General features: G+C 58.8%; 2 protein-coding genes across 5 annotated transcripts; one reads left to right on the forward strand and one right to left on the reverse strand.

The window, feature by feature from the left end:
• Positions 1–875: 875 nt before the first annotated feature.
• NYAP1 (neuronal tyrosine phosphorylated phosphoinositide-3-kinase adaptor 1) lies at positions 876–10,731 on the reverse strand. Of its 4 annotated transcripts, none has more exons than XM_049788582.1 (7): positions 10,561–10,731; positions 9,097–9,248; positions 7,822–8,117; positions 5,718–7,196; positions 4,671–4,886; positions 4,197–4,306; positions 876–1,890 (listed from the first exon to the last, which is right to left on the reverse strand). In XM_049788582.1, exons 2-7 carry the CDS (start codon positions 9,162–9,164, stop codon positions 1,633–1,635), a joined length of 2,427 nt encoding a protein of 808 aa, XP_049644539.1. In that variant the 5' UTR covers positions 9,165–9,248; positions 10,561–10,731; the 3' UTR covers positions 876–1,632. The 4 variants fall into 4 exon arrangements, with proteins under 4 accessions (XP_049644539.1, XP_049644541.1, XP_049644540.1 ...); XM_049788584.1 differs by lacking the exon at positions 10,561–10,731 and adding an exon at positions 10,301–10,474; XM_049788583.1 differs by lacking the exon at positions 10,561–10,731 and adding an exon at positions 10,242–10,474.
• Positions 10,732–18,626: 7,895 nt separating this feature from the next.
• On the forward strand, positions 18,627–27,567 carry TSC22D4 (TSC22 domain family member 4). The gene is made up of 4 exons (XM_049788655.1): positions 18,627–19,460; positions 21,720–21,892; positions 26,660–26,705; positions 26,880–27,567. The coding sequence occupies exons 1-4, from the start codon at positions 18,684–18,686 to the stop codon at positions 27,087–27,089; spliced, it is 1,206 nt and encodes a 401-aa protein (XP_049644612.1). The 5' UTR covers positions 18,627–18,683; the 3' UTR covers positions 27,090–27,567.
• Positions 27,568–27,831: the final 264 nt, after the last annotated feature.

Consider the following 27,831-nt stretch of genomic DNA (forward strand, 5'->3'; position numbering starts at 1 on the left):
TCTATTTGTTTTTTTGGGCTACACCTGGCAATGCTCAAGGGTTATTCTTGGTTCTGTGCTCAGAAATCACTCCTGGATCAAACCCAGGTCTGTCCCAGGTTGGCAGTGTGCTATCACTCTAGCCCCTTTCTTCCTCCTTCCTTCCCCCTCCATTCCTCTCTCTCTCTCTCTCTCTCTCTCTCTCTCTCTCTCTCTCTCTCTCTCTCTCTCTCTCTCTCTCTCTCTCTCTCTCTCCCTCTCTCCTTCCCTCCCTCCCTCAGTGCTTGCCCTGGTTCTGTCAAAGAGACCATAAAGAGTGATAGGGATCAAATTTGGATCAGATACATACAAGGCAAGCGCCCTGACCATGTACTATCTCTCTTACCCCATTGTTTCTTATTTTTCAGATCATACCTGACTGTGCCCCCCTAATCATTTCACGGGGTGAGGCCCATGCTGTGCTAATAATCAAACCCAGGGGTTCCCATGTGCAAAGCAGCACTCAGGCCTTCTGACTCTTCTTCCTGGACCAATCTTCTTTTACTAACTAGATAGAAATCTTTATCCAGCCATCCAGTCAATGCAGTCAATGGCTTGGATTGTCTCCGGATATTAGAGTACGCTACATTGCAGACTGTAAGCTTTCAGAGGCCAGGGCTGCCTCTACTCATGTTCCTTCTGCACTGATGGGTCTCCAAACACACGGAGGCAAAGTAAGGGAAAGTTTGGGAAACAAAAGCAGCCGGGTTTAGGATTGTTAGTCTTTTAATATATTATTCTGAAAAGAAAGGAATTAAAAAAAAGTTCCTGACATCTTTTGATTCTTTTTAATTTAAATAAATACCCTGCCCACCCCCACCCGCGAAAATGTCCCTTCTTCCCCATCAGCCCCCCTCCCCATCCTGGTGCTAACCCCTCACCCCAACAGCTAAATTAGATGCCTGTTTCGGAGCGGGTACTACTACTCCCTACCAAATTCGGGCAACTTGGAAATACTGAACAAAGCGCCCCCCTCGTCCATCCTCCTGTTGCTCTGGCTCAGGAAACAGCTTTCCCCACTTTGGGCCAGGCAGGTACAGTTGGGGCCTGCAGCAAGGATGGTGGTGATGCGGGTGTCGAGAGAGGGGGCAACTGTGCAAACTTTCATTGAACCCTTTCATTGCCCGCGATTCCTTACTCGCAGCTCAGGAGGAGGCAGGAGGACTCAGAATTGCCCTCCAGGCTCAAAGGAAAGATTAAAAAAAGTGTTTGGAAAAATAAATAAATTAAAGAACCCTCGTGGCCCAGCACACTAAACTCTCCAAGAGCCGCTGTACCAACACTCTCACCTTTCCTTGGCTGGCCCGCCCCCTTGCTCCCTCGCCCCGCCCACTCCCCATGCTGACCAATGGCTTGGCCTTTGCCCTCCCGGGAGGCGGGGCCAGCCAGGCTCAGCTGGACCAGCGCGGAGATGCAGAGGACGGAGGACCGGGCGGTGCATCCCGCCCAAGCATCCTTTTCCCGCTGGTCTCCGGGGCTGCGCCTGGCACCCCGAGCCCAGGGGGGTCCCCGTCCGCTGCCCGTCCCTGGGGCTAGGGCGGAGGTTCTGCTCGCCCCTGGTCCTTCAGAGGTCCCTTTCTCTCTCGAGGCCAGTGTTCTGGGGCGCCCGGCCCGTCAGATGGCAGTGTCCCAGAGGACCGTGTGCTGCCGGCGGCAGGGCGGAGTGCCGGATTTGCGGGGTTCGGGCCCGCGCCGCCAGCTGGGGAGGATGGGCATGCTCTCCTGCTTGCACAGGCCGCGCTCGGGCCGGTGGCGTGCCTTGATCTCCTTGCACACGCAGCGCTTGCGTTCGATCACCTCCAGCAGTTTCCCGTCGCGCTCGCGGGCCGGCGGGGGTGCCAGGGGCAGCGGCAGCGGTAGTGCCGGGTGGGTCTGTGCGCCCCGATAGTGAGAAAAGAAGGCGGGTCGGTCAGGGACTTGGTCCTTGCCTAGGTCCTCTGGCCAAATCTGTGTGTCACCTCCCACCCCATCTCCCCCCCCCAAAAAAAAAACATTCCCGGTTTTGGGGGGCAGTGTGTCTGGTACCCAGCTGGGCCTGTTCAGACACAGCGGGTGTGGCTTTTAGTTCCCTGGAAGTACGGGGGAGGATTAAATGGAACCTGGAGATTAGGTACTTTTAGCTCAGTTTCTGGGCCCTTTAAAAATTGGCTTTTTGAAGGCCGGAGAGATAGCATGGAGGTAAGGCATTTGCCTTTCATGCAGAAGGACGGTGGTTCGAATCCCAGCATCCCATATGGTCGTACCCTGTGCCTGCCAGGGGTGATTTCTGAGCCTAGAACCAGGAGTAACCCCTGAGCACTGCCGGGTGTGACCCAAAACCCAAAAAAAAAATTGTCTTTTTGGGGGACTGGAGTGATAGCACAGCAGTAGGGCATTTGCCTTGCATGCGGCCAACACTGGATGGATCCTGGCTTGATCCCTAGATCCCACATGGTCCCCTAAGCCTGTCAGGAGCAAACTCTGAGCACAGAGCCAGGAGTAACCCCTGAGCATGCTGGGTGTGACCCCAAAACAAAATACATACATACAACAAAAATTATTTTTGCGCCACACCCGATGACGCTCCGGAGTTACTCCCGGCTGTGCGCTCAGATATCACTCCTGGTGTGGGGGACCATATGGGACGGTCTGTCCTAGGTTAGCACATGCAAGGCAAACATCCTACTGTTTGCGCCACTGCTCCAGCCCCTCAAACTTATCTAAAAATTGGCTTTTGGGGACTGGATAAGTACATCAGGGAGGGTGCTTGCCTTGCACGAGGCCCATCTGGTTTCGATCCCTGGCATTCCATAGGGTTCCCTGAGCCTACCAAAAGTAATTCCTGAGTTCAGAGCCAGGAGGAACCCTTGACCACTACGAGATGTGGCCCCCAAAACTAGATAGATTAAAACTGGCTCTTTTGGAGGGGCCAGAGACATAGCACAGCACTAGGGCATTTGCCTTGCACACAGCCAATCCAGGGCAGATGGTGGTTCGAATCCAGCATCCTATATGGTCCCCCGTGCCTGCCAAGAGCAATTTCTAAGGAGTAACCTGAGTGCTGCCTATGTGACCCAAAAACTAACGAACACAACAAAAACAACAAAAAAAACAAAACTCCGCCTTTTTTGCAGGGATCAGAGTGATAATACATCAAGGCTTGTCTTTCAGTGAATGATACAGATTGTATTTATGGCACCCCATAGGAACCCTAGCATAGTCAGGAGTAATTCCTGAGCACAAAGCCAGAAGCAAGCCCTCAGCACCTCCAGCTGTAGCCCAAAAGCAAAAGCAAAAACAAAAACAAAAACACCTGCAACAAAAACAAAACCAAAAAAACCCACTGGCTTTTTGGGCCAGAGCAATAGTACACTGGGCAGGGTGCTTGCCTTGCATGTGAGTGACTTGGGTTCTGTTTCTGGCACTGCCTATGGTCCCAAGCCAGCGGGTATGATCCAAAAACAAAACAAAATAAAACAAAAAATAAACCCAGCTTTGCAGTAGGTTGTATTTTTTCATTTGTCCCTGCACAAGGGTTTCCCTGGGCATCTCTCCAGGTACCCAACCAGCAGCCTAGGTTCAGCGGGGCCCCCAACATGCTCCTCCTCTGGGGCTCCTATGGACAGTGCCTGGTGTGTCCAGTGGCCCCATAATTAAGCTCAGGGGCTCAGGATGACCTGGGCACACACTTCAATCCTGCTAGCAGACCCTTCTCTGGGGGCCCCCACCCAGCAGCTCTCTTAGGAAGGTCAAAGTGCCACCGCTGGGATTCAGCCTGAGAACTCATACTGGGGCCAGGGGGAGCTGAACAGAGAGAGCCCAGATTGGATGCCTGATACCCCATGATTCCCCAAAGCACTGAGGGAGTGATCCTCAAGCACAGAGACAGGAGTAGGCCCTGAGCACTGCCAGGTGTGACCCCCTCAAGAAAAGACAAATGACAAAGAACTCAAGTCACTTGAAGCTACAAAGCTACCTTTTAGGGATCCCCTAAGCAGTGCTGAGGGTAACTGGGGTCTGGGAATACCCCTACCTCATAAAACTAGGTCCAGCAGTACAGGTCTGACATTTCATGCTCTATGCTGCTGAGCAGGGGTGGGGAGAAGGGGTCTAACTGGGGGTGCAGCAGACACTCTGGCACTTAAGCCATCTCCCAACCACACCTGCTTCCTTCACAAAGCAAAGCTCTTCCTCCTCACCTGGCTCTGGGGTTCCCTGGGCTGGCTGCAGGGCCGGGGGGTGTGGAGCGCGGCCTGCCGGACTCCAGAGGTGGAGGCAGAGCGACCCAGGCGGTAGGCTCCGGTGAAATCTGTGGTGGAAGGCAGAGGGGTGAGGAGGGAAGGGGCATCTAGGTCCCCAATCCCACCCCACCCCCATTTTTTTTTTGGGTTTTTGGGTCACACCCAGCAGCGCACAGGAGTTACTCCTGGCTATACGCTCAGAAATCACTCCTGGCATGCTCGGGGGAACATATGGGATGCCGAACCACTGTCCTTCAGCATGCAAGGCAAATGCCCTACCTCCATGCTATCTCTCCGGCCCTCTAACCCCCATTTTTAAGCTTATGTGAGGAAGGAGAATAAGGCTGAGCAGCCAGGATGTAATGCCCAAAACACAGACCCTGAAGATGCCCTCCCACCTATGGGGAGTTTGTGAGAGCAAAGGGGGGGCACCTCCGTTTCGGTGGCAGGCGGGGAAGGTCTGGCAGGGAACCGGCAGTGCTGTGCGGCTCCCGCCTCGCTCCGTTCCGTGGTGGATCCTGGCCAGCAGGCCCTCGGCACCCTGCCTCCTAACGGGGATCCCCGATGCCAGGGGGCCCCGGTCTTCTGGCTCCACCTTGCCAGGCCCCTCAGTGCTGCCATTCCAGGCCCGGGCACCATCTTCCACCTCTGCCAGGGAACAAGGAGAGCTCAAGGCCATGCGGGAAAGGTCTGGTTATATTGTAGAGAGATGGGGGGGGGGGAACCCTCTTCCTGGTTCCCAGCACATACACCCCCAGGAGGGACCCCAGTACTGCGCCCTTCCTTTGTAGCCCCTGGCACCCGCCCTGCACTGGATGTTTGTTGTTTGCCACCTTTATTCCTGGCCAGAGGGGGTCTGGGGTTGCATCTCCAATCTCTGCCTTAGTGTCCAGACCTTTTGAGGCCCTGACAAGGCCAGAAGGAGCATCGGCTGAACCAGTGGTCATGGGCGATTCTCGGGGGGGTGGGATCAGGGGGAGCATTCCCCATCCTGAGCAGGGGGAACGGAGGGGGTCTGGCGGGGGAAGGGCTGCCTGTGAGTGAACTAAGCTCCGCTCTAAGAGTGGGGCTGGCAGAGCATTGCGTTGCCGGGCAACACCAGGGGCCTCCCTCTCGCTCCCTCCTGTCTGCATGGGTTGCCATGGAAACAGCTGGGAGGCAGCTGTGTTTAGCTCCGGTGTCTGCGCAGGCTCCTAAACACACACCCCTGCAGCCCAGGAAGGGAGGGGCCAGGGCCAGGGCAGGACGGGGCAGAGGATGGCCCCGGCGTTGGATTTGGAGGCCCCCAGTCCATGCATGGCTTCCCATTCCTGGAGTGTTTGTTTTCTCCTTCATACACCAATCAGTGGCCCGCCCTGATCTGGCCCTCCTGAAAACTTCCCAGTGCAGGACAATGGGTTCATTCCCAATCACCCCTTCCAACAGTTCCCCCCTATCTCGCATTCTCAAGGGCACCCCCAATCTCCACCCCACACTCACTGTCCAGCTCCTTGGCCTTTCGCCCTCCATACAGGACCTTCCGCTGCAGGGCCCAGCCAGCCCCAAAGGCCGCGGCTCCCACCTCCTCTTCCTCTTCTGGGGTGCCCGCAGCGCTGGCGATGACATGGGCGCAGGAGATGCTGGCGAAGGTGCCCCCATCCGACCCGGGCTCCTGCAGCTGGATCTTGACCATGGGGGCGGGGGTCCCCAGGCCGCAGCCCTTATTCAGCACCCCCCCTGCCTTGAGGCTCTCGTAGGCCGGGGGTCTCTTGAGCCCGGCTGCGGTGGCCGGGTAGGTCCAGAGGGGAGCGAGGGGCCCGGCCGTGGGGTCCGGCAGGCTGTGCGGGGAGGCCAGGCAGCTGCGGTGGTGCAGAACCCCGCCGTGCGCGCTGGACTTGACGGGCGCGGGGGGCCGGGCGCTGGTGCACAGCATGCTGTGGAGCACGGCGATCTCCTCGGTTTTGGGGTCCCCCGCACCCAGGGGCGGTCCGGCCGGCAGCACGGAGTGCGTGGTCACCTTGACGGCTGAGTAGACCATGGTGTAGGACACGGCCTTGTCCTTGGGGGCGCCGGGGAGCAAGGCGGCGGGGGCCGGGGGTGCTGCCGCCTTGGGGTAGATCATGCTGTGGGAGTTGGGGAGCTCGCTGCGCTCCCCCCGGGGCTGGCCAGAGCCCTGGGGCGGCAGAGGCGTCGAGTGGCTCCGGGCACGGCCCGATGGGCGCAGCAGCAGCAAGTTGGAGGCGGGAGGCGGAGGGGGAGGCGTCTCCCGCTCCCGGACAGGCACTTGGGGAGCTGGGGTGGCCAGGCCCGTCGACTCCTTGGAGTGACAGAGGACCGGGAGCCGCGAGACCCCGTCGCCAGGGATGCGGGAAGCGGACTTGGCTTGGGGGAAGGCCAGCAGCGGGGGCCTGTGCTGCAGGAGGTTGGGGAACGGTGGCGGGATCTCGCAGGGCGCGGCCTTGCTGGGCGTCGCCGTGTCCCTCCGGCTGGGGAGCGCCGAAGCCGGCCGGCGGGGTCCTGCCTGCTGCAGGCCTGGGGGCTGGTGAGAGGATGGGGCGGCCGCCAGGTTTTGGGGGCCCGCACCCGCCTCCTCGGGCAGGGGGTACTTCATCTCCTCGTAGATGGCCTCGCTCTCCTCCGAGTCCGAGTCGGCGCCCGCGGGAGGGGTCGGCCCCCCAGACCCCAGAGGGGGCCCGGCCAGGACCCCAGCACTTCGCCCTCCTCCTCCCCCTCGGAACACATCCCCCACCATCTCGATGTACACCGGCTCCTCTTCTTGGGCACCCACCTCGGGGTCCCCCGCGAGGCAGGACCCCCTGCTGAGGCGCTGGAGGGGCAGGTGCCCCCCTCGGGGGGACGGGGCAGAGGGTCCCGACTCATCTAAGGACACCGAGAGCTGCGTGTTGGGGCTTCGCCTGGGTTTCTGCGGGGGGACCTTCCGGCCAGACTCTCGGGCCTCTGGGGTCTGCTTCTGTGTGCCTGGAACAGGGTGAGGAGAGAAGAAATGGGGCTGAGTGAGGAACGCTATAGGAGCTCCTCTGCTATATATTTTTGGGTGGGGTCACACCCAGCAGTGCTCAGGGGTGATTCTTGGCACAGTGCTGAGAGATTACTCATGACACAGAGCTCAAGGGTTACTCATGGCACCGTGATCATAGGAGGGATCATCCCCAGCTGTTCTGAGGGACCATGAGGGTGCTGGGGATCAATCCAGGTCTCCCCCATGCCAAGCCTGTGCTCAGTTCCTTCAGCCAGTAGTCCTAAGCTCCCTTCTGGTCTTTTGTCTCTCTTGCAAAGACATCCAGCAAGTTCTTTTGTAACCACTAGGCCTCCAATCCTGCCACTCAGGCTCCCCAAATCTGTGGCTCTGGCCTTCAGTTCCCCCAGGGCCATCTCCTTTCCAGGGATGGACTCCCAAGGCACCCCCCACTAATACCAGAGAATGGTTCATCTCAGGCCCAGCTAAAGAGGAAACCCCCTTTTCTGGGAAAATGGAACCTTCTCTCTCCTTGATTCTTCCCTGAATGAACCCTCCCCGCACCCCCCTGGCCGGAAATGGCTCTTCCCTCCCCTGGCTGCCCCAAGGAAGTCTGGGGTATCTCACCTGCTTTTTTGCTGGGAGGTGTCTCGGCCCCTGATGACCCCGTCATGCTAAGCTTGGTGCTCGGGTGTCTCCGGGGCTTGGTGGGGGGTCTTCGGGCGCTGCTGTCATCACCCCCAGGCCCGCCTCCCGTGGCATCCACGCTGCCCACCGAGTGGCAGGACAGGGATCTCGGGGCCATGGCACTGCGGCACGGGTGGGGTGCGTGCTCCTGGGAGGCGGGCATGGTCATGAAGCCCATCCTGAGCGAGCGCCGTAGGGGCCCTGGGGGGCCTGCCGGGGACACCTCCTTCCCAGAGCTGGAGAGAGGCAGCCAGGAGGACAGGATCAGGGCTAGGTCCAGCACCCCCACTTCATCCCCTTCTGGACAGGTGCAACCCCATGGCCCAGGAATAGGAGCACTGTGGGAAGGGCAGTTCTGGGGCACAAAAATAGAAACTTCGGGCTGAATCAGGGTCTCTGAGAAACAGGAAATGAGAGGCCAGAGTCGAACCAGGGGCACCTAGGACAGTGTGCATAGCATGGTGGGGGGGCGTCCTGCCTGGCTCCCACCTGGCTTCCCCTCCTACTGGGTACCACAGCCTTATCCCAACCCCACCATGGCCCCCATGACAGCCTGGCCACGGGACCTCCACAATGCCTTTCTCCTCTTGCCACCCCCCCATCCCGCTCACCCCTGTTCCCTCTCACTGTCCCTGAGCACTGGCGTGGGGGGCGGCTGGCAGCGACTAGGGGAGAGCATTCATTACGGGCTTGTCTACTAACCCCTCATTAGGGAGAGATCGCTGCAGTGACGGCTCTGATTAATCTAATTAACAACAAGAATTAAACTCCACACTGGGAGGGGGAGCGGGGCCAGGAGGCGGCTCTGAGTCAGGCTTGCGGGGTGTCAATGGGGAAGCAGGAAGCGCCGGGGGGGGGGGTCCTGAGAGGGCAGAAGAACAGGAAGGGGGACCCCCCCAGCTTCACTGCTCTCCTCCACAGCCCTTCCCCCATCTGTTCCCAACAGGAGGGGCTGGGAGGGGACCCAAGGATGCAGGCAAGTGCTCCCCCAAGGTTCGCCCCCCCCCCATATACACAGGAGGGCACCTGAACATGCCCCTCCCAAGGTCAGGTGACAGAGAGGGGATCAGCACAGGGCGACTTGGGTTTCTGGGAACACAGAAGCAGCAGCCCCCAGAAGTCAGCTTGGAGCAGGGTGGAGAAGATCTGTGTAGGACTCGGGGCTCAGAGGAGCAGAGGAGGGTTCAGGTGCCATGGGCCAGGGCAGGCTCTTACCTCCTCTTGGCCTCGTCCTCCTTATGCTGCCTCCACTCCAGCTTGGTTTTCCGGTACAGGAGGTTCATGTCGCGGGGCAGGAGGTGAGCGCTGGGAGTCCCTGCTCAGCGCCACCAGGCCCGGGGGGCGGCCCTCCCTGGGTCCCGGATCCACTAGGGTGGGGTGGGGGGGCAGAGGGGAATGAAAAGGAACACACACAAAAAAAGAGAGAGAGAGAGAGAGAGAGAGAGAGAAAGATGTGGGGTGGGTGAGGGCCAGGAATGAATGAGGGAGATAGGGAGGGAGAGAGAGAAGAAGCAAAGACGTGATGACTTGGGACTGGGAGACAGGAAAACAGCTGGACCCTGAATCCCAGTCTCTCAGACACTCGGCCAGATTCTGGGGCGACAGACACCCAGCAGTCATGGGCACAGACCCACACACCCTGACAAAGGTGTGGAGAGTTGTGAGGGAAATCCAGGCCACACGGATTCCCATCCTGTCCATGCATTCATCGGGAGCCTGCTAGCAGATGGCCCCGGCAGGGACACATGCATTGACGCCGGTGTCTCTGGGACATGGGCCTGCGGGCCCCGGAACCCATCCACCGACAGAGGCGCAGACACCCCGACAGTCAGAGGTAAACACAGGAGAGCAGCCAGACACACACACAGACATAAACACCCGACACACCCACAGCGCAGCCCTCACACACATGGGCTGCTCGCCACCCCAAAGACCTACAGACGGGGCAGCAGGCTGGGGCCTACTTGCGGGCCCTGGTACCCCACTGGGGAAGCTGGTAGACAGACAGACCGCCAGCCGCCCAGTCTGGGGCTCTGAGGCTGCTATCACGAGGGCTAGAGGGAGGGTGGGGACAGTGCCTTGGCCGCTGACAATGCCCCCCATCCATCTCGCTCCCTTGCCTAGCGGTCCCACTTCCATCCAGCCCTTTGGGCCTCCCTCCACCTCGCTGTTCCTGCGCCCCAGTTGCTGAGCCCCGGCCTGCGCCAACCTCCTTCGTTCCTGGCCCCGATCACCTTGGTCTGGCAGGCTGGGGTGGGGTATGGGGGCCGGCCAACCCCCGCCCCTCCATCCATCCCACCCCGGGGTCTCCAGCGGGGACCCCCGGCCGCTCGCTGACTTGCAAGCTGCGGCTTCCCTACCTGCCGGGGGGGCCTCCTTCCCCGCCACCCCGCACTCTCCTCTGCGCCTCCCGTCTCACCTCCGGGGTGCTGCACCTCAGCGCCGTCTTCTCCCGCCCCGGTGTGTTGCAGACCCGGGGCGCAGCATCCCCTTCTCGCTCCAAGGACCCCAAGATCCCGGGGACCCCTCCCTTTCGCCTTGTCCTGCTTGCTAGCCCGGCTCCTTCGCTCCCTCGCCCCGCCGAGCCTCCCAGGCCCCTAATCCCCCACCCCCACCCCGCTCCCCGCGCCCCATCCCACCGCCCCGCACCCAGTCTCCCCAATTTCTACATCACCGTACCTGGCCTGCCGGGCGCCGGCCCCCCCCATGCCGGGCTCCGCCCGGAGCAGGAGGAGGGAGGAGGAGAGACACAGAGAGAGAGAGAGAGAGAGAGACCGGGGTGGGGGGGAGCGGCGCTGGGCCCTGCCGCAGAGACAGCCCCGCCCCCGGGCCCGCCCCCAGAACCGCCCCTGGCCCCCCAAACCCACCCTTGCACACCCCGCGAGCACCGATCGGGAGCAGTCTCCTTGCTGCACCGCCCGGCCTGGGGCTGGGGGGGATGCTCCCGGGAGACTTGGGAAGATTTGCAAGAAGGTGGCGGCCCTGATGGGGCGAGGAAGCGGGGAGAAGGGGACCCCGGCCAGCCCAGCCCCAGTTTTTTTTTTGGGGGGGGCGTCGGCTCCTCGCAGCCCCTTTTGCCCTCTGCTTGCTACTGCGCTGCTGACTTCGGTGTCCCAGGGCCCTGGCGCTGCGCAGCGAAGCGCGGAGCACCCCAGCGGCTGTCCCGCACGCAGCCCTTGCAATCTGCACTCTTGGGGTGCTCACCCCACCGACCGGCCTCCCGGACCCAAGCTGCGGCTGCGGGACGCAGGGTGCAATGAGACAGAGTGACCGGCAAGGGGCGCCGCTCCTAGGGACCAGGAGCTCCCGGCCGACCAGCCTGCAGTGCCACTAAGAGCCCAGCAGGGGGCGCGCTTAAGGGCGAACCGCGCCCCTCCGGCCCGCCGCCGCCCCCCCAGGGCCTCTAGCCGCTTGTTACCTTCCCAGCGGCACTTGGTCCCTGCTTCACTTGCCTGCGACCAAAGTCTCCAGCTCCCAGTCGTTGTCCCCTGTGACCTTTGACTCCTTCGGTAGCGCGCAGCTCTTGGGCACACCCGGCCTCCCGGATCCCTGATTGATCAAGGACCCCAGTGGGCGCATTGCACGCCCCCACAGCATCTGCGAGGGATTTCCTGGGAAATGATTTTGCAGCTCATGGCTGCAGGGAGAATTCAGCTAGCTGTAGGGCTTCTTTTTATTTGGGAGGAGGTTGGACCACACCCAAGGGATGGATGTTTAGGGGTCCACTCCTGGCTCTGCACTCAGGAAACACTCTTGGTGGTGCTCCGGATGGACCCCTGGCTTTACACTCAAGAATTAATCTTGGGGGGCCAGAGAGATAGCATGGAGGTAAGGCGTTTGCCTTTCATGCGGAAGGTCATCGGTTCGAATCCCGGCGTCCCATATGGTCCCCCGTGCCTGCCAGGAGCAATTTCTGAGCATGGAGCCAGGAGTAACCCCTGAGCTCTGCCGGGTGTGACCCAAAAACCACAAAAAAAAAAAAAAAAGAATTAATCTTGGGGCCAGAGAGATAGCATGGAGGTAGGGCATTTGTCTTGCATGCAGAAGGATGGTGGTTCAAATCCCGGTGTCCCATATGGTTCCCCGAACCTGCCAGGAGCGATTTCTGAGCGAAGAGCCAGGAGTAACCCCTGAGCACTGCAGGGTGTGACCCCCCCCAAACAACAACAACAAAAAAATTATTCTTGGGGCCGGAGAGATAGCATGGAGGTAGGGCATTTGCCTTGCATGCAGAAGGACTGTGGTTCAAATCCCGGCATCCCATATGGTCTCCCAAGCCTGTCAGGAGCGATTTCTGAGAGTAGAGACAGCAATAACCTCAGACTGCTGCCCGGGGTGACCCAAAATCCAAAAACAGAGTGCTGGGGGACCCTATGGGATGCCAGGGAATTGAAACCGGGTCTGCTGCGTGCTAAGCAAGTGCCCTTCCTGCTGTGCTGTCTGTCTATCACTCCCACCCCTGTACGAGTTATTGGCCATAAAAGGGACACCTCCAAAAGAAGTGTACATGCTGATCCCCCGACCTATGGACAATGATTTTATGTGGCTATCTCTGCGGGTGCGCTGTGTCCAATCTCTCTTACTTCAGTAAAATGGTTGGGAACAAGGGCTTTTTCTAAGTAATTTTAGACCCCTGGCATTTCAGGGCAATGCCTGGGGAAAGAGGATGATTGAGGGGCCGGTGCGGTGGCGCTAGAGGTAAGGTGCCTGCCTTGCCAGCGCTAACCTAGGATGGACCGTGGTTCGATCCCCCGGCGTCCCATATGGTCCCCCAAGCCAGGAGCGACTTCTGAGCGCATAGCCAGGAGTAACTCCTGAGTGTCACCGGGTGTGGCCAAAAACCAAAAAAAAAAAAAAAAAAAAAAAGAGGGTGATTGAAACAGGCTCCTAGTCTGTCTACATTTATTTACATTGTACTGTGATTGGCCATTCAGTCAACAAACATTTGAGGGGCCAGAAAGAGTGCAGAAGGGAAGAGCACTGGCCTTGCACACCTCAGACCTGGGTTTGATCGTTTGCTCTCCGGCATCCCATATGGTCCCCTAAGCACCACCAGGAGTGCAGAGCCAGGAGTCAGGACAGAGCATGTCAACAAGGTGAGGTCTAAAAGAGAAATGTCGAGGGGCCAGAGCAGAAGCACAGCGGTGAGGGCGTTTGCTTTGCATGTGGCTGAACCAGGTTAGATCCCCAGCATCTCATTAGGTCCCCTGAACACCAGCAGGCGTGATTCCTGAGTGCAGAAGCCAGGAGTAACCCCTGAGCGCTTCTGGGTGTAGCCCCAAGACAAAATCAAAAAGAGAAATAAGTCTGGAACATTCTGGGACTGTAGACCTTAAGAAGTGTGTGGGGGTGTCCAGGGTCTGAGGGAGGGAAAGGGAGATTGTAGAGACATAATCAGGATAGTATCAAGTCTGTGCTAGGGACCAAGCCCTGTTCCCAATTCTGCCGAAGGGGAGGGACTTGGGGTGTGTGGGAGGCCGTTTCCTGGACCTCTCTACTGGGGAGGCCTCGGTCAGCTCTGGCAGTCATTGTTAGCAGGGAGGGCTGAGGGAGGGAGTGCAGATGGGTTGACACAAAGAGATAAACATGGGGGTGCAGACGGGGGAGGGGCGCCTCACCTATGTTGTTGCCTAACCCCTTGGAATGGTTCAATGTTCCCAGAGCTAAAGCTGTGGAAATGGATGGGGGAAGTCTCTCACAACATTTAATTAGAATCTATTTCTTTGTTTTTAGGGTCACACCTGGCAGTGTTCAGGATTCTGTGCTCAGCGATGTTCTCAGGTTCTGTGCTCAGTGGAGCTCAGGGGAGCCTAGGTGGCCCCGAGGATCAAACCCAGGTCAGCCACATGTAACTCAGGCACCCTACCAGCTGTATGATTGTACCCCAACTTCATTGTTTTTGTTGTTGTTTTTTGTTTTGGGGCCACACCCAGGGCGCTCAGAACTCGCTCCTGGCAGGTGGTGTGTATGTGTGTGTGGGAACCATCTGGGATGCCGTGAATCGAACCCTGGTCAGTCCTGGGTCAGCCACATACCTGCAAGGCAAAGGCCTTACCCCTGTACTTTCACTTGGAATCCATTTTATTATTGTTGCTGTTCTGGGCCACACCCAGCGGCACTACTCGGGTTACTCCTGGCTCCTGTCAGTTTTGGGGGACCCTATGGGATGCTTGGAATGCTGGGGATTGAAAAGGGTCAGCCTCATGCAAAGCAAATGCTCTTTCCACTGTGCTGTCACTCAGGCCCTGGAATCCATTTCTTCTTTCTTCTTTCTTTTTTTTTTTTTTTTTTATGTTTTTTTGGTCACACCTGGCACCACTCAGGGGTTACTCGTGGCTCCACGCTTAGAAATTGCTCCTGACAGGCTCAGGGGACCATATGGGATGCCGGGATTCGAACCAATGACCTTCTGCATGAAAGGCAAACGCCTTACCTCCATGCTATCTCTCTGGCCCCTGAAATCCATTTCTTAGGAAACTGGGAGCAAAGGCCCTTGATGTGAATGTGCCTAAAATGATTCCTCTCAGGACCAGGGGATAACTTGAATGGTAGAGCATATGCCTAACATGTGTGAGGCCATGAGTTTGATCCCTGCAACAGCATAATCTTGTATTTTTCTCCCTCATCTCTCCTCAAGCCAGCACTGCGGCATGTAGGCCTATAAAATCAGAATTCCTATGGCCTGCCCTAGAGAGATAGTACAACAGATAAGGTGTCTGCCTTGATGCAGCAAACCCAGCACCACATGCCTTCCCCCAGTCCTGCAAAGAGGAAGCACAGAGGGTGTGGGAAAAAAATTTCAGGTTGGGCCCAGAGAGATAGCACAGAGGCGTTTGCCTTGCAAGCAGCCGATCCAGGACCAAAGGTGGTTGGTTCGAATCCTGGTGTCCCATATGGTCCCCCATGCCCGCCAGGAGGTATTTCTGAGCAGCCAGGAGTAACCCCTAAGCATTGCTGGGTGTGGCCCAAAAACCAAAAAAAAAAAAAAATTTCATGCAGAATGTTAGAATGTTGGGGGGGGGGAGAGAGATAGCGCAATGGTAGGGCGTTTGCCTTGCATGCAGCTGATCCAGGATGGACGTGGTTGGAATCCCAGCATCCCATATGGTCCCCCGTGCCTGCCAGGAGTGCAGAGCCAGGAGTAACTCCTGAGTGCTGCCAGCTGTGACCCAACCCCCCAAAAAAAGAATGTTAGAGGGGGAATCTACAAAAAAGAAATTATAGTTGAGGGGCTAGAGAGATAGTATATCAGATAAGGTGCTTGTCTTGCATGCAGTCAATCTGGGTTCAATCCCCAGTTTCACGTTACAGTCCCCCAAGACCCACCAGAAATGATCCCTGAGCGCAGAGCCAGGGGTAAGGCCTGAGCACAGCTGGGTCTGACTCAAAAAATCATAAAGATGGGGCCGGAGTAGTGGTGCAGGCAGTAGGGCGTTTGTCTTGCACGTGCTAACCTAGGGCGGACTGCGGTTCGATTCCACGGCGTTCCATATGGTCTCCCAAGCCAGGGGCGATTTCTGAGCACATAGCCAGGAGTAACCCCTGAGCATCACCGGGTGTGGCCCCCCCCCCCAAAATAAAATCACAAAGAGGGCTGGAGCTATAGCACAGCAAGGAGGATGTTTGCTTTGTATATGGTCTACCTGAGTTTGATCCCCGGTAACCCATAGGGTCCCCCGAGCCTGCCAGGAGTAAACCCTGAGAACTGCTGGGTGTGGCTCAGACCCCTCCCACTAAATAAATAAATCAAAAAGAGTAAGAGAAAATACAGATGGATTGTCTTGCACACAGCCGGCCTGGTTAAATCCCTGGCATCCCATATGGTCCCCACATTGGCCATCCCACATGGTCCACCTGGGTTCAATCCTCGGCATCCTGTGAGTCCTGAGGCTGCCAGAATTATCTGTGCGCAGAGCCAGGAGTAAACACTGAGTATCCTGGTTGTGCCCCCCCCAAAATAGACCCTCGAAAATACAGATAGAGGTTTTATTCTTCCACGCCCAACACATAGTAGGCTCTTTGTTAATGTCTGAATGTCATGAATGCTGAGGTGGTAGGTAGCCCTTGGCCATCAGTGTGACCCCTGTGTGCATATCTGACCTTCTCCCCTCCCTCCCTTCCTCCCTCTCTCCCTCTCTCCCTCCCTCCCAGAGGACTCTATAGGATGCCAATGAGGATTGAGCCCAGGTGGGCCATGTGCAAGGCAAACACCCTACCCGCTGTGCCATCACATCAGCCTCTCTTTGTTATTTCTTAACTGGGGACCAAACCAGGACACTCTGCTGGTGGTGTGTCCCTGCTTTCCCACTGACGACAGCTTTCTCAACCTCCTGGCTCCTGATTTCCTCATGGAGCCAGGGGAGTGACGCGTCTGGGCTTCGATTCAAATACTCCAGATCAAGACAATGAAAGCTGCCCGGGAAATGGGCCTGGGGAGGGGTTCAGGAGTGAGCACCCCCAAATAAACACTTAACATAAATAATTGCATTTGTTTTGAGTTTGTTTGTTTGTTTTTTGGTTATACAGGGCAGGGTCAGGGCTTGCTCTTGGCTGTGAGCTCAGAAATCACTCTGGATTTACTTTGTGGGGTGGGAGTAAAGGGGGTTGCTCATGTGGTGTGGGAGGACTGAACCCAGCTCAATTGTGTGCAAGGCAAGCGCCTTGCTGTCTTCTACTATGGCTCTAGTCCCTGAATACAAATTTGAAGAGAAAGAAAAGCAAAGCTATGGGTGTGTGTGTTGTAGATGAAATATAGTTGGGTTGGCTGAGTTGATAGTTGTTAAAAATGCATGCTGAGGGGCCGGAGAGATAGCATGGAGGTAAGGCGTTTGCCTTTCATGCAGGAGGTCATCGGTTCGAATCCAGTGTTGAGTGCACTTGCCTTGCACGCAGCTGACCCGGGTTCCATCCCCAGTATGCCATGGGGTCTCCCATTTTCATCAGGGATCATCCCTGAGCACCCCACAGGAGTGGCTACACCCCACAAGGCGGATACCTGAAAGGAAGTTCCTGGTACCCTGGCGTACTATTTTGGGCCTGTGGGAAACGGGCCACGAGGACCCACGTTCTGTTCTTCAAACCAGGAGGAGAAACAGGCCTTTCCTCCTCCAGCGACTCTGCGAAGCAGCACACGCCCACCAGGGCAGCAGGGTTAGCACCCTAACGTCTGCTGGGCTCTTTGGGGTGTGTGTGTGTATGTGTCAGGCACGCACACGGGTACTGTTCTGCTAAGTTAAATCCCTTCCCAGCCTGCTGGGGGACTTGCAGGCCCAAGGCAGCAAAGAGCTGGCTAGCGAGGGAATCCAGGCCTGCACCGCAGACTCCTCCCTTTTGCTCGTGGCCCGGCCCGGCTCCGCCCTCCGAGCCGAGCCCGGCTGGGGCCCAGCAGGTGTGGGGTTAAGCGAATCCGGTGCACGCACACACACATGCACACACACCCCAGAACCCTCAGCCCAACCCCAACACACACACACACACACACACACACACACACACACACACACACCGCGGCGACAGCGACAGTGGTAGTCACTGGCCTGGCCCGGGGCCAGCTGGCCGGGAGCCCCAGGAGGCAAAAGAGGGCGGAGGAAGAGGGGAAGGAGGAGGAGGAGTGGAGGAGGAAGAGGAGGAGGAGGAGTGGAGCAGTCAGCAGGCCGGAGGAGGCAGGACTTCCTGGTGTGGGGGTTGTCAACAGCCCAGAAAGAGAAAGACACCGAGACCGAGGCCGGGAGCGCCGACGGCCCGAGAGGGACCCAGCTGTGCCACGCGGGGCTGGATCGGAGACTCTCCCCGGCGAGGCCCGACGCCGCCTGGAGGATCGGGGGTGCGGGGGAACGCGGTGCGACCCCTCCCGCCTCTCTCCGGACGCCCCTGGGGCTCGCCAGGCCGCGCCTGGGCTGCGCCGAGGACACGGGGGCCCGCGCGCCCCGGAGCGCAAAGTTTGCGCCGAGATGCCCGGCGAGGCGAAGTGCGGGCCCCGGCCGGGACGGCGCAGCGGCTGATCGTCCCCGGGCCCGGACGCTTCTCCGGAAGGCCCGCGGCGCCTCCCGGGTGGTCGAGACCCCCGGCCCAGCTCGGTGGCCGCCGCCGCAGAGAGGTAGGACTCGGTCGGGCTGGGCGGGGCGCGGGGACGGCGGCGGCGGCTTGGGCCTGGCCCCTTCCCCCGCCCAGGGAAGGGATGCGGGGTGCTGGGGTGCAGGGCCTGGCCAAGGCCCAGCCTGGGGAAGTCGCTTCTTCGCCCCCGGCCCCAGGCTTGTGAGTTTGAATCCCACGGCGGGCGCGCTGGTCTCTCTGCCTGTCTCTTTGTCTCTGGCGGTTTCCCCTTCCTCCTAGATTCTGCTCCCCAGAGAGGAAGCCCCGGAGGTGGCCTGCCCACTTCTCTCTCTCTTTCTCTCTTTCTCTCTCTCTCTTTCTCTCTCTCTCTCTCTCTCTCTCTCTCTCTCTCTCTCTCTCTCTCTCTCTCTCTCTCACACACACACACACACACACACACACACACACTTCTTTTTTTTTTTTTTCTTCTTCCAGTTTGCAAACTCAGCTTTGCAGTTCGCCAGCGACAACAGCCGGAAAAACCTGCCCCTTAGCTCTGCCCTCTCTACTCGCCCTTCACCAACCAACCAGGCACCCCCAGTTCCCACCAGGCCTTCCTGCCTGCCATGTCGGACCCAGACGTCCCCCCGGGCCCCGGTGCCCCCGCCGTGTGGCCTCCCTGTTCCAGGGGCGCCTGAGCCTGCCCGCCGACACCCCACAATCCCCCTTGGACCCGCACGCGTGGTTGCGCGCGGAGCCCCCCAAACACCATGAGTGGCGGCCGGAAGAAAAGTAGTTTCCAGATCACCAGCGTCACCACGGACTACGAGGGCCCGGGGAGCCCCGGGGGATCGGAGCCCCCCACCCCGCCAACCCCCGCTGCACCTCCACCCCGCCTGCCCAACGGGGAGCCCAACCCGGAGCCGGGGGGCAAGAGCACCCCCAGAAACGGATCCCCGCCACCCGGGGCCCCGGCTGCCTCCCGCTTCCGGGTGGTGAAGTTGCCCCATGGTCTGGGGGAGCCCTATCGGCGAGGCCGCTGGACGTGTGTGGATGTTTACGAGCGGGACCTGGAGCCCCCCACCTTTGGCCGCCTCTTGGAGGGCATCCGAGGAGCCTCCGGGGGCACTGGGGGCCGGTCTCTGGATTCCAGGCTGGAGGTGGCCACCCTGGGCCTAGGCATTCCCACCCCCCAGCCTGGCTTCTCTCAGGGCCCTACCTCCTGGCTGCGCCCGCCCCCCAGCTCCCCAGGACCTCAGGCCCGCTCCTTAACTGGAGGGCTGGGCCAGATGGGGGTGCCCAGCAAGGCCAGAGTGGAGACACCCCCCTTGTCAGCCTCGCCACCGCAGCAGCAGCTGCAGCAGCGCCCCCCAGAGCCCGGGACCCGGGACAGCGCGGCCACATCCAGGGCCTCCACACCCCAGCCCTCCCTGAAGGTAGAAGCAGAGTCTGGGGGCTCAGCTGGGGGCACCCCGCCCCTGTTCCAAGCAAAGGATGGAGCCATGCGTCTGAGAATGGAGCTGGTGTCACCGGAAGAAATGGGTCAGGTAAGAGCCCATTTTTGGGGTTAGGAGGCGTCGACTGAGGCCCATTCTAGGTCTGTCCCTGCCTGGCTGGCTGGGATCCTCGCACCTCCACGGGGCATGCATGTGCCTTTGTTTCTCTTCTGGGATATCCTCCCGCATCCAGTGCTTGGAGGGGGAGGGTGTGAATAGCCATACTACCACTTCATCTTCTTCCCATAAACTGCTGATTCTAGGCCAGACCTAGAGGCTCCTGAGAGACAGCTGGGGACCCCACCCATAAGTTTCCCTTGCACCCCCTTTCCAAAGTTTGGAAAGTATTATTCCTACCCAGTTCCAACTTCATCCTCAGCCCAGTATCAGAGCACTGAGTACCAACCAGGGCAGGGAGGGGAGCCAGATAATCTGTGGCCCCCTCAACTTTCTGTCTGAACCTCTTGGGGCTCCCCGGTGGCCTTCGGAGGGAGGGGAGAGAGATGTGGGGCCTCTGAGAAAGAGTTAAAGTCTCCATTCTGGAGCTTCCTGTCCCCAAAAGAGGAAACCACCCTGGCTCTGGGGGTCAGGTGCCAAGGTCCTCATGGTGGGGGGTGGGTGGGCTGCAGGGCTCCTGGGGGCTGGAGCAGTGGTGCTCGCTGAGAACGTGAGCCCTGAGAGGCGTGGAGGCGTTGAGGATGGGAATTCGCCCCTCCTGGCCTTGGGCACAAACCACGGTATAAAAATAACCCGAGTCTGGGTGTCTGGGCCCTGTCAGGACCGGTCAGGACCGGCTCCCCCACCCCCTCCTGGACTCCAGCTCATACCTCTCCTCTTCCCCCCAACTCCTCCAGCTCCTGCCCTGGGAAAAGATGGGGGGTTCCCCCCTCCCCGCACTCTCCCCAACTACCCAGTTCTGCTGTTCTCTTTGGCCTGTCAGCCTAGCCTGAACACCCCTGGGGCTGGCTCAGGCTTTTTTGCCTTGAGGGTGCACGCAGCCCCCCTTTGCTCCCCATATGCCCCTCCCCCTTGTGTGTAGGCGTGGCCTCCTCACCCCACAGACACCCCTGCTTATTGCCCACTTTTGTGCTGCTGCTCCCAGCCCCACCTGGGCTTGCTCAGTTCTGTCCTGCTAAGGTTTTGGACTCGATGTTCTTGGCTTTCCGAGAACCTGGGGCCTCACAGAGGCGGTTTGTTCCTGGTGCCCTTGCCCCCTGCAGCCACCCCCCTGCGCCCTATGGGTTTCGTGGGATCCCCTCTCCCTCACCCCCCCCCCCCATCTCTGCCACCTCAAACTTGAGTCCTCAAGCTGAGCTACACCTGAGTTCCTCAGAGATGGTGATGGGGGGGAACCTGAGGGAGGTCCTTTTTCTCTGAGGGCTCATTCATTCTCCAAATAGCTATTGGATGGATTTTGAGTTCTGGCCCCTGGCTCTTACGTTCCAGCAGCAGAGGTGAAAATACTTGTGTTTCAGCTCAAGTTCGTGATGGGAAAAAATAGACATGTCAGTGGTTTTTAAGCAGTGAGGCTGGGGCCGAGGGTTGGAGCTCAGGCTTGGCCTTGGGAACCTCGGGTTCATTCTCCATGGTCTCCAGATACCACTGGGATCAGCTGCTGAGCACTGTGCAGCGAGTCCTGTTAGTGACCCAGAAGATTATTCGAGTGGGATCTTGGAGGCTTTGACTTCGATTCCCACCATTGTGGAGAGGTGGCTGTGGGGGCCCTTATAAAAATAGAAGCGAGGGGCTGGAGAAATAGCCTGGAGGTAGGGCGTTTGCCTTGCCTGCAGAATGACGGTGGTTCAAATCCCGGTATCCCATGTAGTCCCCAAGTCTGCCAGGAGCGATTTCTGAGTGTAGAGCTAGGAGTAACCCCTGAAAGCAGCCAGGTGTGACCCAAAAACAAACAAACAAAAAAATAGAAGCGAGGGGACTGGAGCACAGGGCACTTGCCTTGCACGAGGCTGACTAGGGTTCGATCCCCGGCATCTCATTGTCCTCTGAACCTGTAAGAAGTTCTTAAGCATAGAGCCAGGAGTAACCCCTGAGTGCCACCAGGCATGACCCAAATCACCCCCCAAAACAGTAAGGTGCCAGAAGGTCTACAAACTTACCAGCCTCTGCTTAGGGGTCCTTTCTCCGCCTGTAGAGGGGTGTAGGGTACACACAAAACACCCCCGCCTATAGATAGAGGATTTTTCCCTGCCCCCCTTTCTTGATTCAGAAGTAATGCGGGAGTAGTGGGGCAGGACCCTGTCAATGGGAAGTGGCCTGTTACAGGTTGTGATGTTCCTACCTTTGTGCCCCCAGATGCCATTGCTGCGCCCCGACTCCCGCCCCAGCTCCCCCGCCCTCTTCTTCTTCCCTGACACCAATCTGGGCCACAAGTCTCCAGACCCTTTGGGAGCGGCGGCCGCCCAGAGCCTCAGCCTGGCCCGCTCCATGCTGGCCATCAGCGGCCACCTGGACAGTGACATCGACAGGTAGGTGTCATCGTTCCCTCTCCCGCCGCCCTCTACCTAGGACATGGGTGCTTCCATGTGCTTGGGGGGTTCATTTCCCTTTGAGCTGAACTTGCAGTGGCATAATCATTGGGCGGGTATGAATGGGGATCCCGAGAGTGGATAGAACTTGCATTCCAGGTCGCTGTGTGTGACAAGAGGCATTGCAATCTTGTTCCAGAGCCTCTTAGAATGAAGAATAGGGGCTGGAGCAATAGCTTAACAGTAAGGCTTTTGCTTTGGATGCGGCTGATCCAGGATGGATCTCAGTTCAATCCCTGGCGTCCCATATGGTCACCTAAACCAGGAGCATTTTCTGAGCGCATAGCCAGGAGTAACCCCTGAACGTCACCGGGTGTAGCTCAAAAACCAAAAAAAAAAAATAAAAGAGGGCCCGGAGAGATAGCACAGTGGTGTTTGCCTTGCAAGCAGCCGATCCAGGACCAAAGGTGGTTGGTTCAAATCCCGGTGTCCCATATGGTCCCCTGTGCCTGCCAGGAGCTATTTCTGAGCAGACAGCCAGGAGTAACCCCTGAGCACCGCCGGGTGTGACCCAAAAACCAAAAAAAAAAATAAATAAATAAAAGAATAAAGAATAGGGGCCAGAGCAATAGCACCGTGGTAGGGCGTTTACCTTGCACATGACCAACCTGGGACAGGCCAAGGATCAAATCCCAACATCCCGTATGGTCCCCCAAGCCTGCCAGGATCAATTTCTGAGTGGAGAGCCAGGGGTAACCCCTGAGTACTGCCGCGTGTGGCCCAACTCTCCCACCAAAAAAAAAAAAAAAAAAAAGAATGAAGAATAGGGGCTGGAGGGATAGCACATTGGAGCTTGTGCCTTGCACATGGCTGATCTGGGTTCGATCTCAGGCATCCCATAAGGTCCCCTGAGTGATTCCTGAGCACAGTCTCCGTTCTCCTTCCTCCCACCAAGAGCCATCATACTGCTTGCCCTCATTTCCATCCTCTGGGGCCAAAGCACAGGGGACCCTTAGCGCCCCCTCATATAGTCAAGAGAGCCTGAAGAGAATAGGACAAGCGGGGAGAAAAGCGCCCCCTCAGGCCTGGTGGGCAGAACTTCCTGTTTTAAGGTTTCAACACCGGAATGGCAGCAGGGGTGAAGGGGTGAGAGGGAGGAATGTAATGACCAGCCAGATAGCTGGGGGGTGCCTTCTGGTTGCAGACTGATAGCAGCCTGGCAGCAGGCGTGGGGAGTCAGGGAGGCGGGGAGTCGCCCCATGTTTTGCAGGGAGGAGTGGGTCTTCCTGTTTGTGGCCTTCAGGGGGAGGGACTTCCTTTGTGGAAGGAAATGGGGGCCAGGACTGAGCCAGGCATTGGTGGGTACTGAGGGAGCTGCTGTCTGTGCTCCCCCTTTCTCTCCAGCAGAGGCTGAATGCCTGATGGGGTGTTGGAGAACAGGGACTCATTAGGGCTGGGCCTGGCGGGTGTTGGACTCCAGTGCTCTGGAATGTGAGAGGTTCGAGGTTGGCCAGCATGTCACCTGCCTGTGATTCGTTCTATTCTCAGCTCTTCCCGCCCGCTCTCCTCCCTCTGGAGAGCTTCCCTGGCCCCAGTGCCCTGTTCCTGCCCCGCCTGAGCGCCGCATGCTGCTCCCTCCCTTTGTACCACCCCCTCTGAGCACCCCTGTCTGACCAGCACCCCTGTCTGACCGGTCCAGCTCTGGCCTGGCCCTGCCCCTTGTGCCTCTCCTCTCCGTGCTGGGCCAGCGGGTTTGGGTTGGGCCAGACTTCTTCCCTTCCTCCCCCACCCCCGCTGGCCCCCTGGAATGGGGTGTGAAGCCCCGACTTCCCCTCTCTGCTGTGCCCAGCTGGCAAAGGAACCTTCCTTATAGAGGGAAAGCAGACTGGGCCATTGGGGGCCTGGGTCCGTGATGGGGCATCCTGGTTGTCTGATCCCGTACAGAATCTGAGAAGTGGGGGTTAGGACTTTTTTATGTCCCCAACAGGCTGGTGATTAGACAGGTTTTTTTTGGCAGGGGAAGTTGGATAAATGGACAGATGTATGGATGGTGGGTCGGTCCCTGGGGAGCCTGGTGTTATAGGGAACGAAATCCAGGGACTGAGGGAGGAAAAAATTTGCCCTGCAGACCAGGAATTCCATTTCACATGGAATTGTGAGGGCCCCTCACAGGCTCCACTTCGCTGATGAGGAAACTGGGAGGAGGAGGGGGGGGTTGAGAGACTTGCCCAAGGTTGCCTTGCCCAAGCCCAGCCCAAAGAAGTGTCTTGCCTCCCCTCTCTTACCTAGCTGTCTGCATTGCATGAGTAGCAGTGGTGACAGCAGCCACCGTGTTCTCACCTGCCCTTTTCTCCCAGGGACAGAAGCAGGGACAGTTCTCTCTGTTTAGCAAACAGCCAAGTACCCCTCACCCCCTGCCTGGCCCCACCCCAAAGGCACCAGAGATCTGAGATCCAGGAGGGTGTGGAGACAGGCAGCCGGATGCCACTTTGCTGGCCACAGGCCCAGCCCCTGGGGGCTCCTGGGAACACGTGGAGGGCGCAGGCCCCAACTTTCGTTGCCCTCCACCCTCCCCATCCTTCTCATTGTGAGGTGGGCTCACTTGACCAGTCTTGAGGGCCCCAGAACTAGTGTGTCCCTCTTGCATCCCCATTGGTGTGTAATGAGCCCTGCCCAACTCCAGGGGGTGCCACTGCACAGCCTGGAATTCAGGGTGGTTCTGGCAGACCATGGCAGTGAGTGGCATGTAGAAGGGGCCATTCTGTTCTTCACAGTCTCCTGTTTGGGTTTGTGGTGAGGCTGCTCCCAGCTGCGGGTATCCCAGTGCGGCCCTTAGGGAGGCCCAGGGATCCAGGGACGCCTGCATGTCCCAAATGAGCATGGAAAACTCTGTCTGTCCCTGACTCTCGTGTTAGACAAACAGGAGATACAGTCATCTCACGACCAGCAAATGTTGATTGTTGTATTATTCCTTTATTTCTGGCAAGAACCAGACACCTTCCTGGCACCTTTTCACCCTTGCTTGCCGAACAGGGCCACTGTTCTCATCACTTTGGGCCTGCCTGTCTGTGGTCTCTGCCCTGGGGTAACCAGGTGTAACACCCAGGTGTCTCGCCTTGAAATAGCTGCCTAAGGTCCCCGACTCCAGCTGCCTTGCCCGCTCCTCTCCACCCCCAGCACCTGGGAGAATCCCAGGGCCCTTCAAAGACACACCCTGCCCTGTCCTGCTGGCCTCTCTGGATCTGTCACCCCCTCGAATACTCCACTGTCAGCACCCAGAGCTCGGAAGGGCAACGGAAAATTCCCAGCTCCCTTCCAGGCTGCAGGGCCTTGCCCCAGGGTCACCTTCGGTACATGCTTCCCCCCTAGGGAAGCTGGTTGGAGCTGAGAGGCTGGAGAAAGTGCTTGACAAGGGGGCCGGGATGCAGCATGCTGGGCACCTACCTGAAGCTCTGGAGACTTGAGGGTGGGATTGGGATCAACAATAGGAGGTGGTAGGTTAGGACCCGGAGGGGAGCCCCGCTCTCCACTCTCCAGAGCCTGAGTGATGGGCAGAGGGGGTGATGTGGCCAGGGTGGGCTGCAAAGACCTGTTCCTTCCTGGGGCCCCTAGAGCCCACTGCAGGGAGAGCTGGGTGTGGGGAACCATTGAACCAAGCCCACATCGCCCTCTGGTGGCCACTTGGTAGACTACATCCAGACTGCTTCTTGTCTGTGCTGCCCCTCTCCCCCCTTCAGCTGGGGTTCCCTGTTCTGGGGCAAGGCCTCCTCACCTCAAACCCCCAAACCTTCAACCCCCTTTCTGCACCCTAAACCCAAGACCCATATCCCTAAACTAGTCTGCTGGCCTCTGAGCTGTCTGTTGCTATGGCTACCATCTCATCCTCTAGGTTTCACATGGGGGTGGTGGTGGTGGGAGATAGAAACCTGGCCAATCACCATGACCACCCTAGATGTGGGGATCTGTATTTTTGGGGGTTTTCTGATTCCTGGATGACGACGAGCACCTGCATTTTTATTCCTGTGTCTGGGTAGGGGGCAGCCCTCATCCTTCACACTCTGCCTGGCCCTGCCCACCACCCATGCTGACTCTGGCCAGCCAGCCCCATTCCCTTTGTCTGGGACGGGTGCCAGGGTGAACAGGGACACTGGCACTGCCCGAGGCTGGCAATTCCCGCCCACCCCCACACTGGCAGAAGGGGGGGGTTCCCCGTGGTCCTGTAGAGCCAATCACAGCCATGCTTTGCCCTGGGGGGGGCTGCGTATATCTTCAGCTCAGTCCCCCCGCAGGCGCCGTCTCCTCTGCCTGCCTGGCACCAGCCGAACCCCGCTCTGCCCCGGGGGGCTCTGAGCCCCCCAGGCACCCCTACAAAGACTGCCTCTTCCTTTGGGGGAACCCTAAAAGCTTGATCCCTCGGGGATGGCCCAGCCTGTGGTTTCTGTCAAGTCCTTGGTGTCATCGTATGAGACGCGCGTGGGAGGCACGGCCCCGGGGCCGCCTCGGAAGAGGGGCTGCGTGTCCTCTCCCTGCTCCCCCCGGGGCGTCTCCCCCATCCGAGCGGGCTCTGCACCCCCATCCCACCGGGGCCTTGGGGGGCCTGGGCAACGGCCTTCCCCACGCCGGGGTATGGACAAGACCCTGCTGTCCCTGATCCTTTGCTGTCACAGGTGCGGGCGTACACAGCAGAGTGGGGGCAGAGCCGGGCCCTGACTCCCCCATCCTCCCCTCCTGGCTCTCCCTCACCCCTTCTCTCTATCTCTCCCACAGCTCTGGAAACCTGGTGGGAATTGACAACAAGATCGAGCAAGCTATGGTAAGAGCAGCGCTGGGGGCTCCCCTGTCCCCTGTGGCTTCCCTGGCATCCCCTCTTTTAGGTTTCCACCCTAGAGCCCCGATCCTGCCTCTGCCTTGTCCCAATGCCCCCATCCCTGCACATAGGGTGGCTGGTCCTTCCAGCCCTCCTGACCCAGCTGGCCCCCCTGTACAGGACTTGGTGAAGTCGCACCTCATGTTCGCGGTACGTGAGGAGGTAGAAGTGCTCAAGGAACAGATCCGGGAGCTGGCAGAGCGGAACGCGGCGCTGGAGCAGGAGAATGGGTTGCTGCGCGCCCTGGCCAGTCCTGAGCAGCTGGCCCAACTGCCCTCCGGGGGGCTGCCCCGTCTGGGTCCCCCTGCACCCAACGGGCCCTCGGTCTGAGCCCCCCCCTTCCCTCACAATGTGCCTTTGGGGGCTGCCCCGGTTGCCACCCCCTTTCCTATGCAGCTTTAATGCCTCCTGGACCCCCGGGGATGGGAGTTGAAGGTGCAGAATTGGCCTGTCTGTCCCCCGTCCCCCTCAGCTGCCCCCCACCTTCCTAGAACTGCTCAGAGTATCAAGGGACTGGGCTGGGTCATCTTGGGTGTCCAGATGGGGGGGAGGAAGGACTTCAGGATGCGGTGTTCGGGGAGCACCCTTCCACGGAGGCCTAGCCCCTCCCCATCCTAGGATGTGGGAGCTCCAGCAGCAGATGACTTGGGGGCTCCCTTAGAGATGCCCCACTTTGCCCCACTTTTTCCCCTGCAGCACCCCTCCTCTCTACCCCTGGGGGAGGGAGAATGGACAGTATCTGGAAGTTGTGGGATTCAGGTTGTTCTGAAAATAATAATTATAATTAAAAATTCTGAAGAAACTTGAATGTGAAGTTTGGCATCTGGCTGCTTGTTCCAAGGGGGCCCGGAGTCCAAAGAGGCCTCTTTGCCTTTCAAATGGGGAAGTTCAGGATGGCCCAGAGAGTGGTCCCAAGTGGTCGGGGGACCAGGTTGGGGAGGCTGGCAGCTTGGGTCCTGGGAAGGGCCAAGCTGAAGGAGGGGAGAAGGGAGAGGGGCGTGTGCCCACGTGCTGGGGTGCCCTGGGGGAACAATGAGGCCTTTGGTGATCGTGCCCGACCCACCCCCAGCTT

The sequence above is a fragment of the Suncus etruscus genome, chromosome 15 (genome assembly GCF_024139225.1).
Source record: "Suncus etruscus isolate mSunEtr1 chromosome 15, mSunEtr1.pri.cur, whole genome shotgun sequence".
Lineage (NCBI taxonomy): Eukaryota > Metazoa > Chordata > Mammalia > Eulipotyphla > Soricidae > Suncus > Suncus etruscus.

Excerpts from the sequence above, each read along its gene's own strand:
- NYAP1 (XM_049788582.1), bottom strand. The coding sequence starts at position 9,164 with ATGAACCTCCTGTACCGGAAAACCAAGCTGGAGTGGAGGCAGCATAAG. Across the intron at positions 8,118-9,096 it reads GAGGACGAGGCCAAGAGGAG|CTCTGGGAAGGAGGTGTCCC; the intron begins GTAAGAGCCTGC and ends GCCTCTCTCCAG. Across the intron at positions 7,197-7,821 it reads ACCTCCCAGCAAAAAAGCAG|GCACACAGAAGCAGACCCCA; the intron begins GTGAGATACCCC and ends ACCCTGTTCCAG.
- TSC22D4 (XM_049788655.1), top strand. The coding sequence starts at position 18,684 with ATGAGTGGCGGCCGGAAGAAAAGTAGTTTCCAGATCACCAGCGTCACC. Across the intron at positions 19,461-21,719 it reads CACCGGAAGAAATGGGTCAG|ATGCCATTGCTGCGCCCCGA; the intron begins GTAAGAGCCCAT and ends TTGTGCCCCCAG. Across the intron at positions 21,893-26,659 it reads CTGGACAGTGACATCGACAG|CTCTGGAAACCTGGTGGGAA; the intron begins GTAGGTGTCATC and ends TCTCTCCCACAG.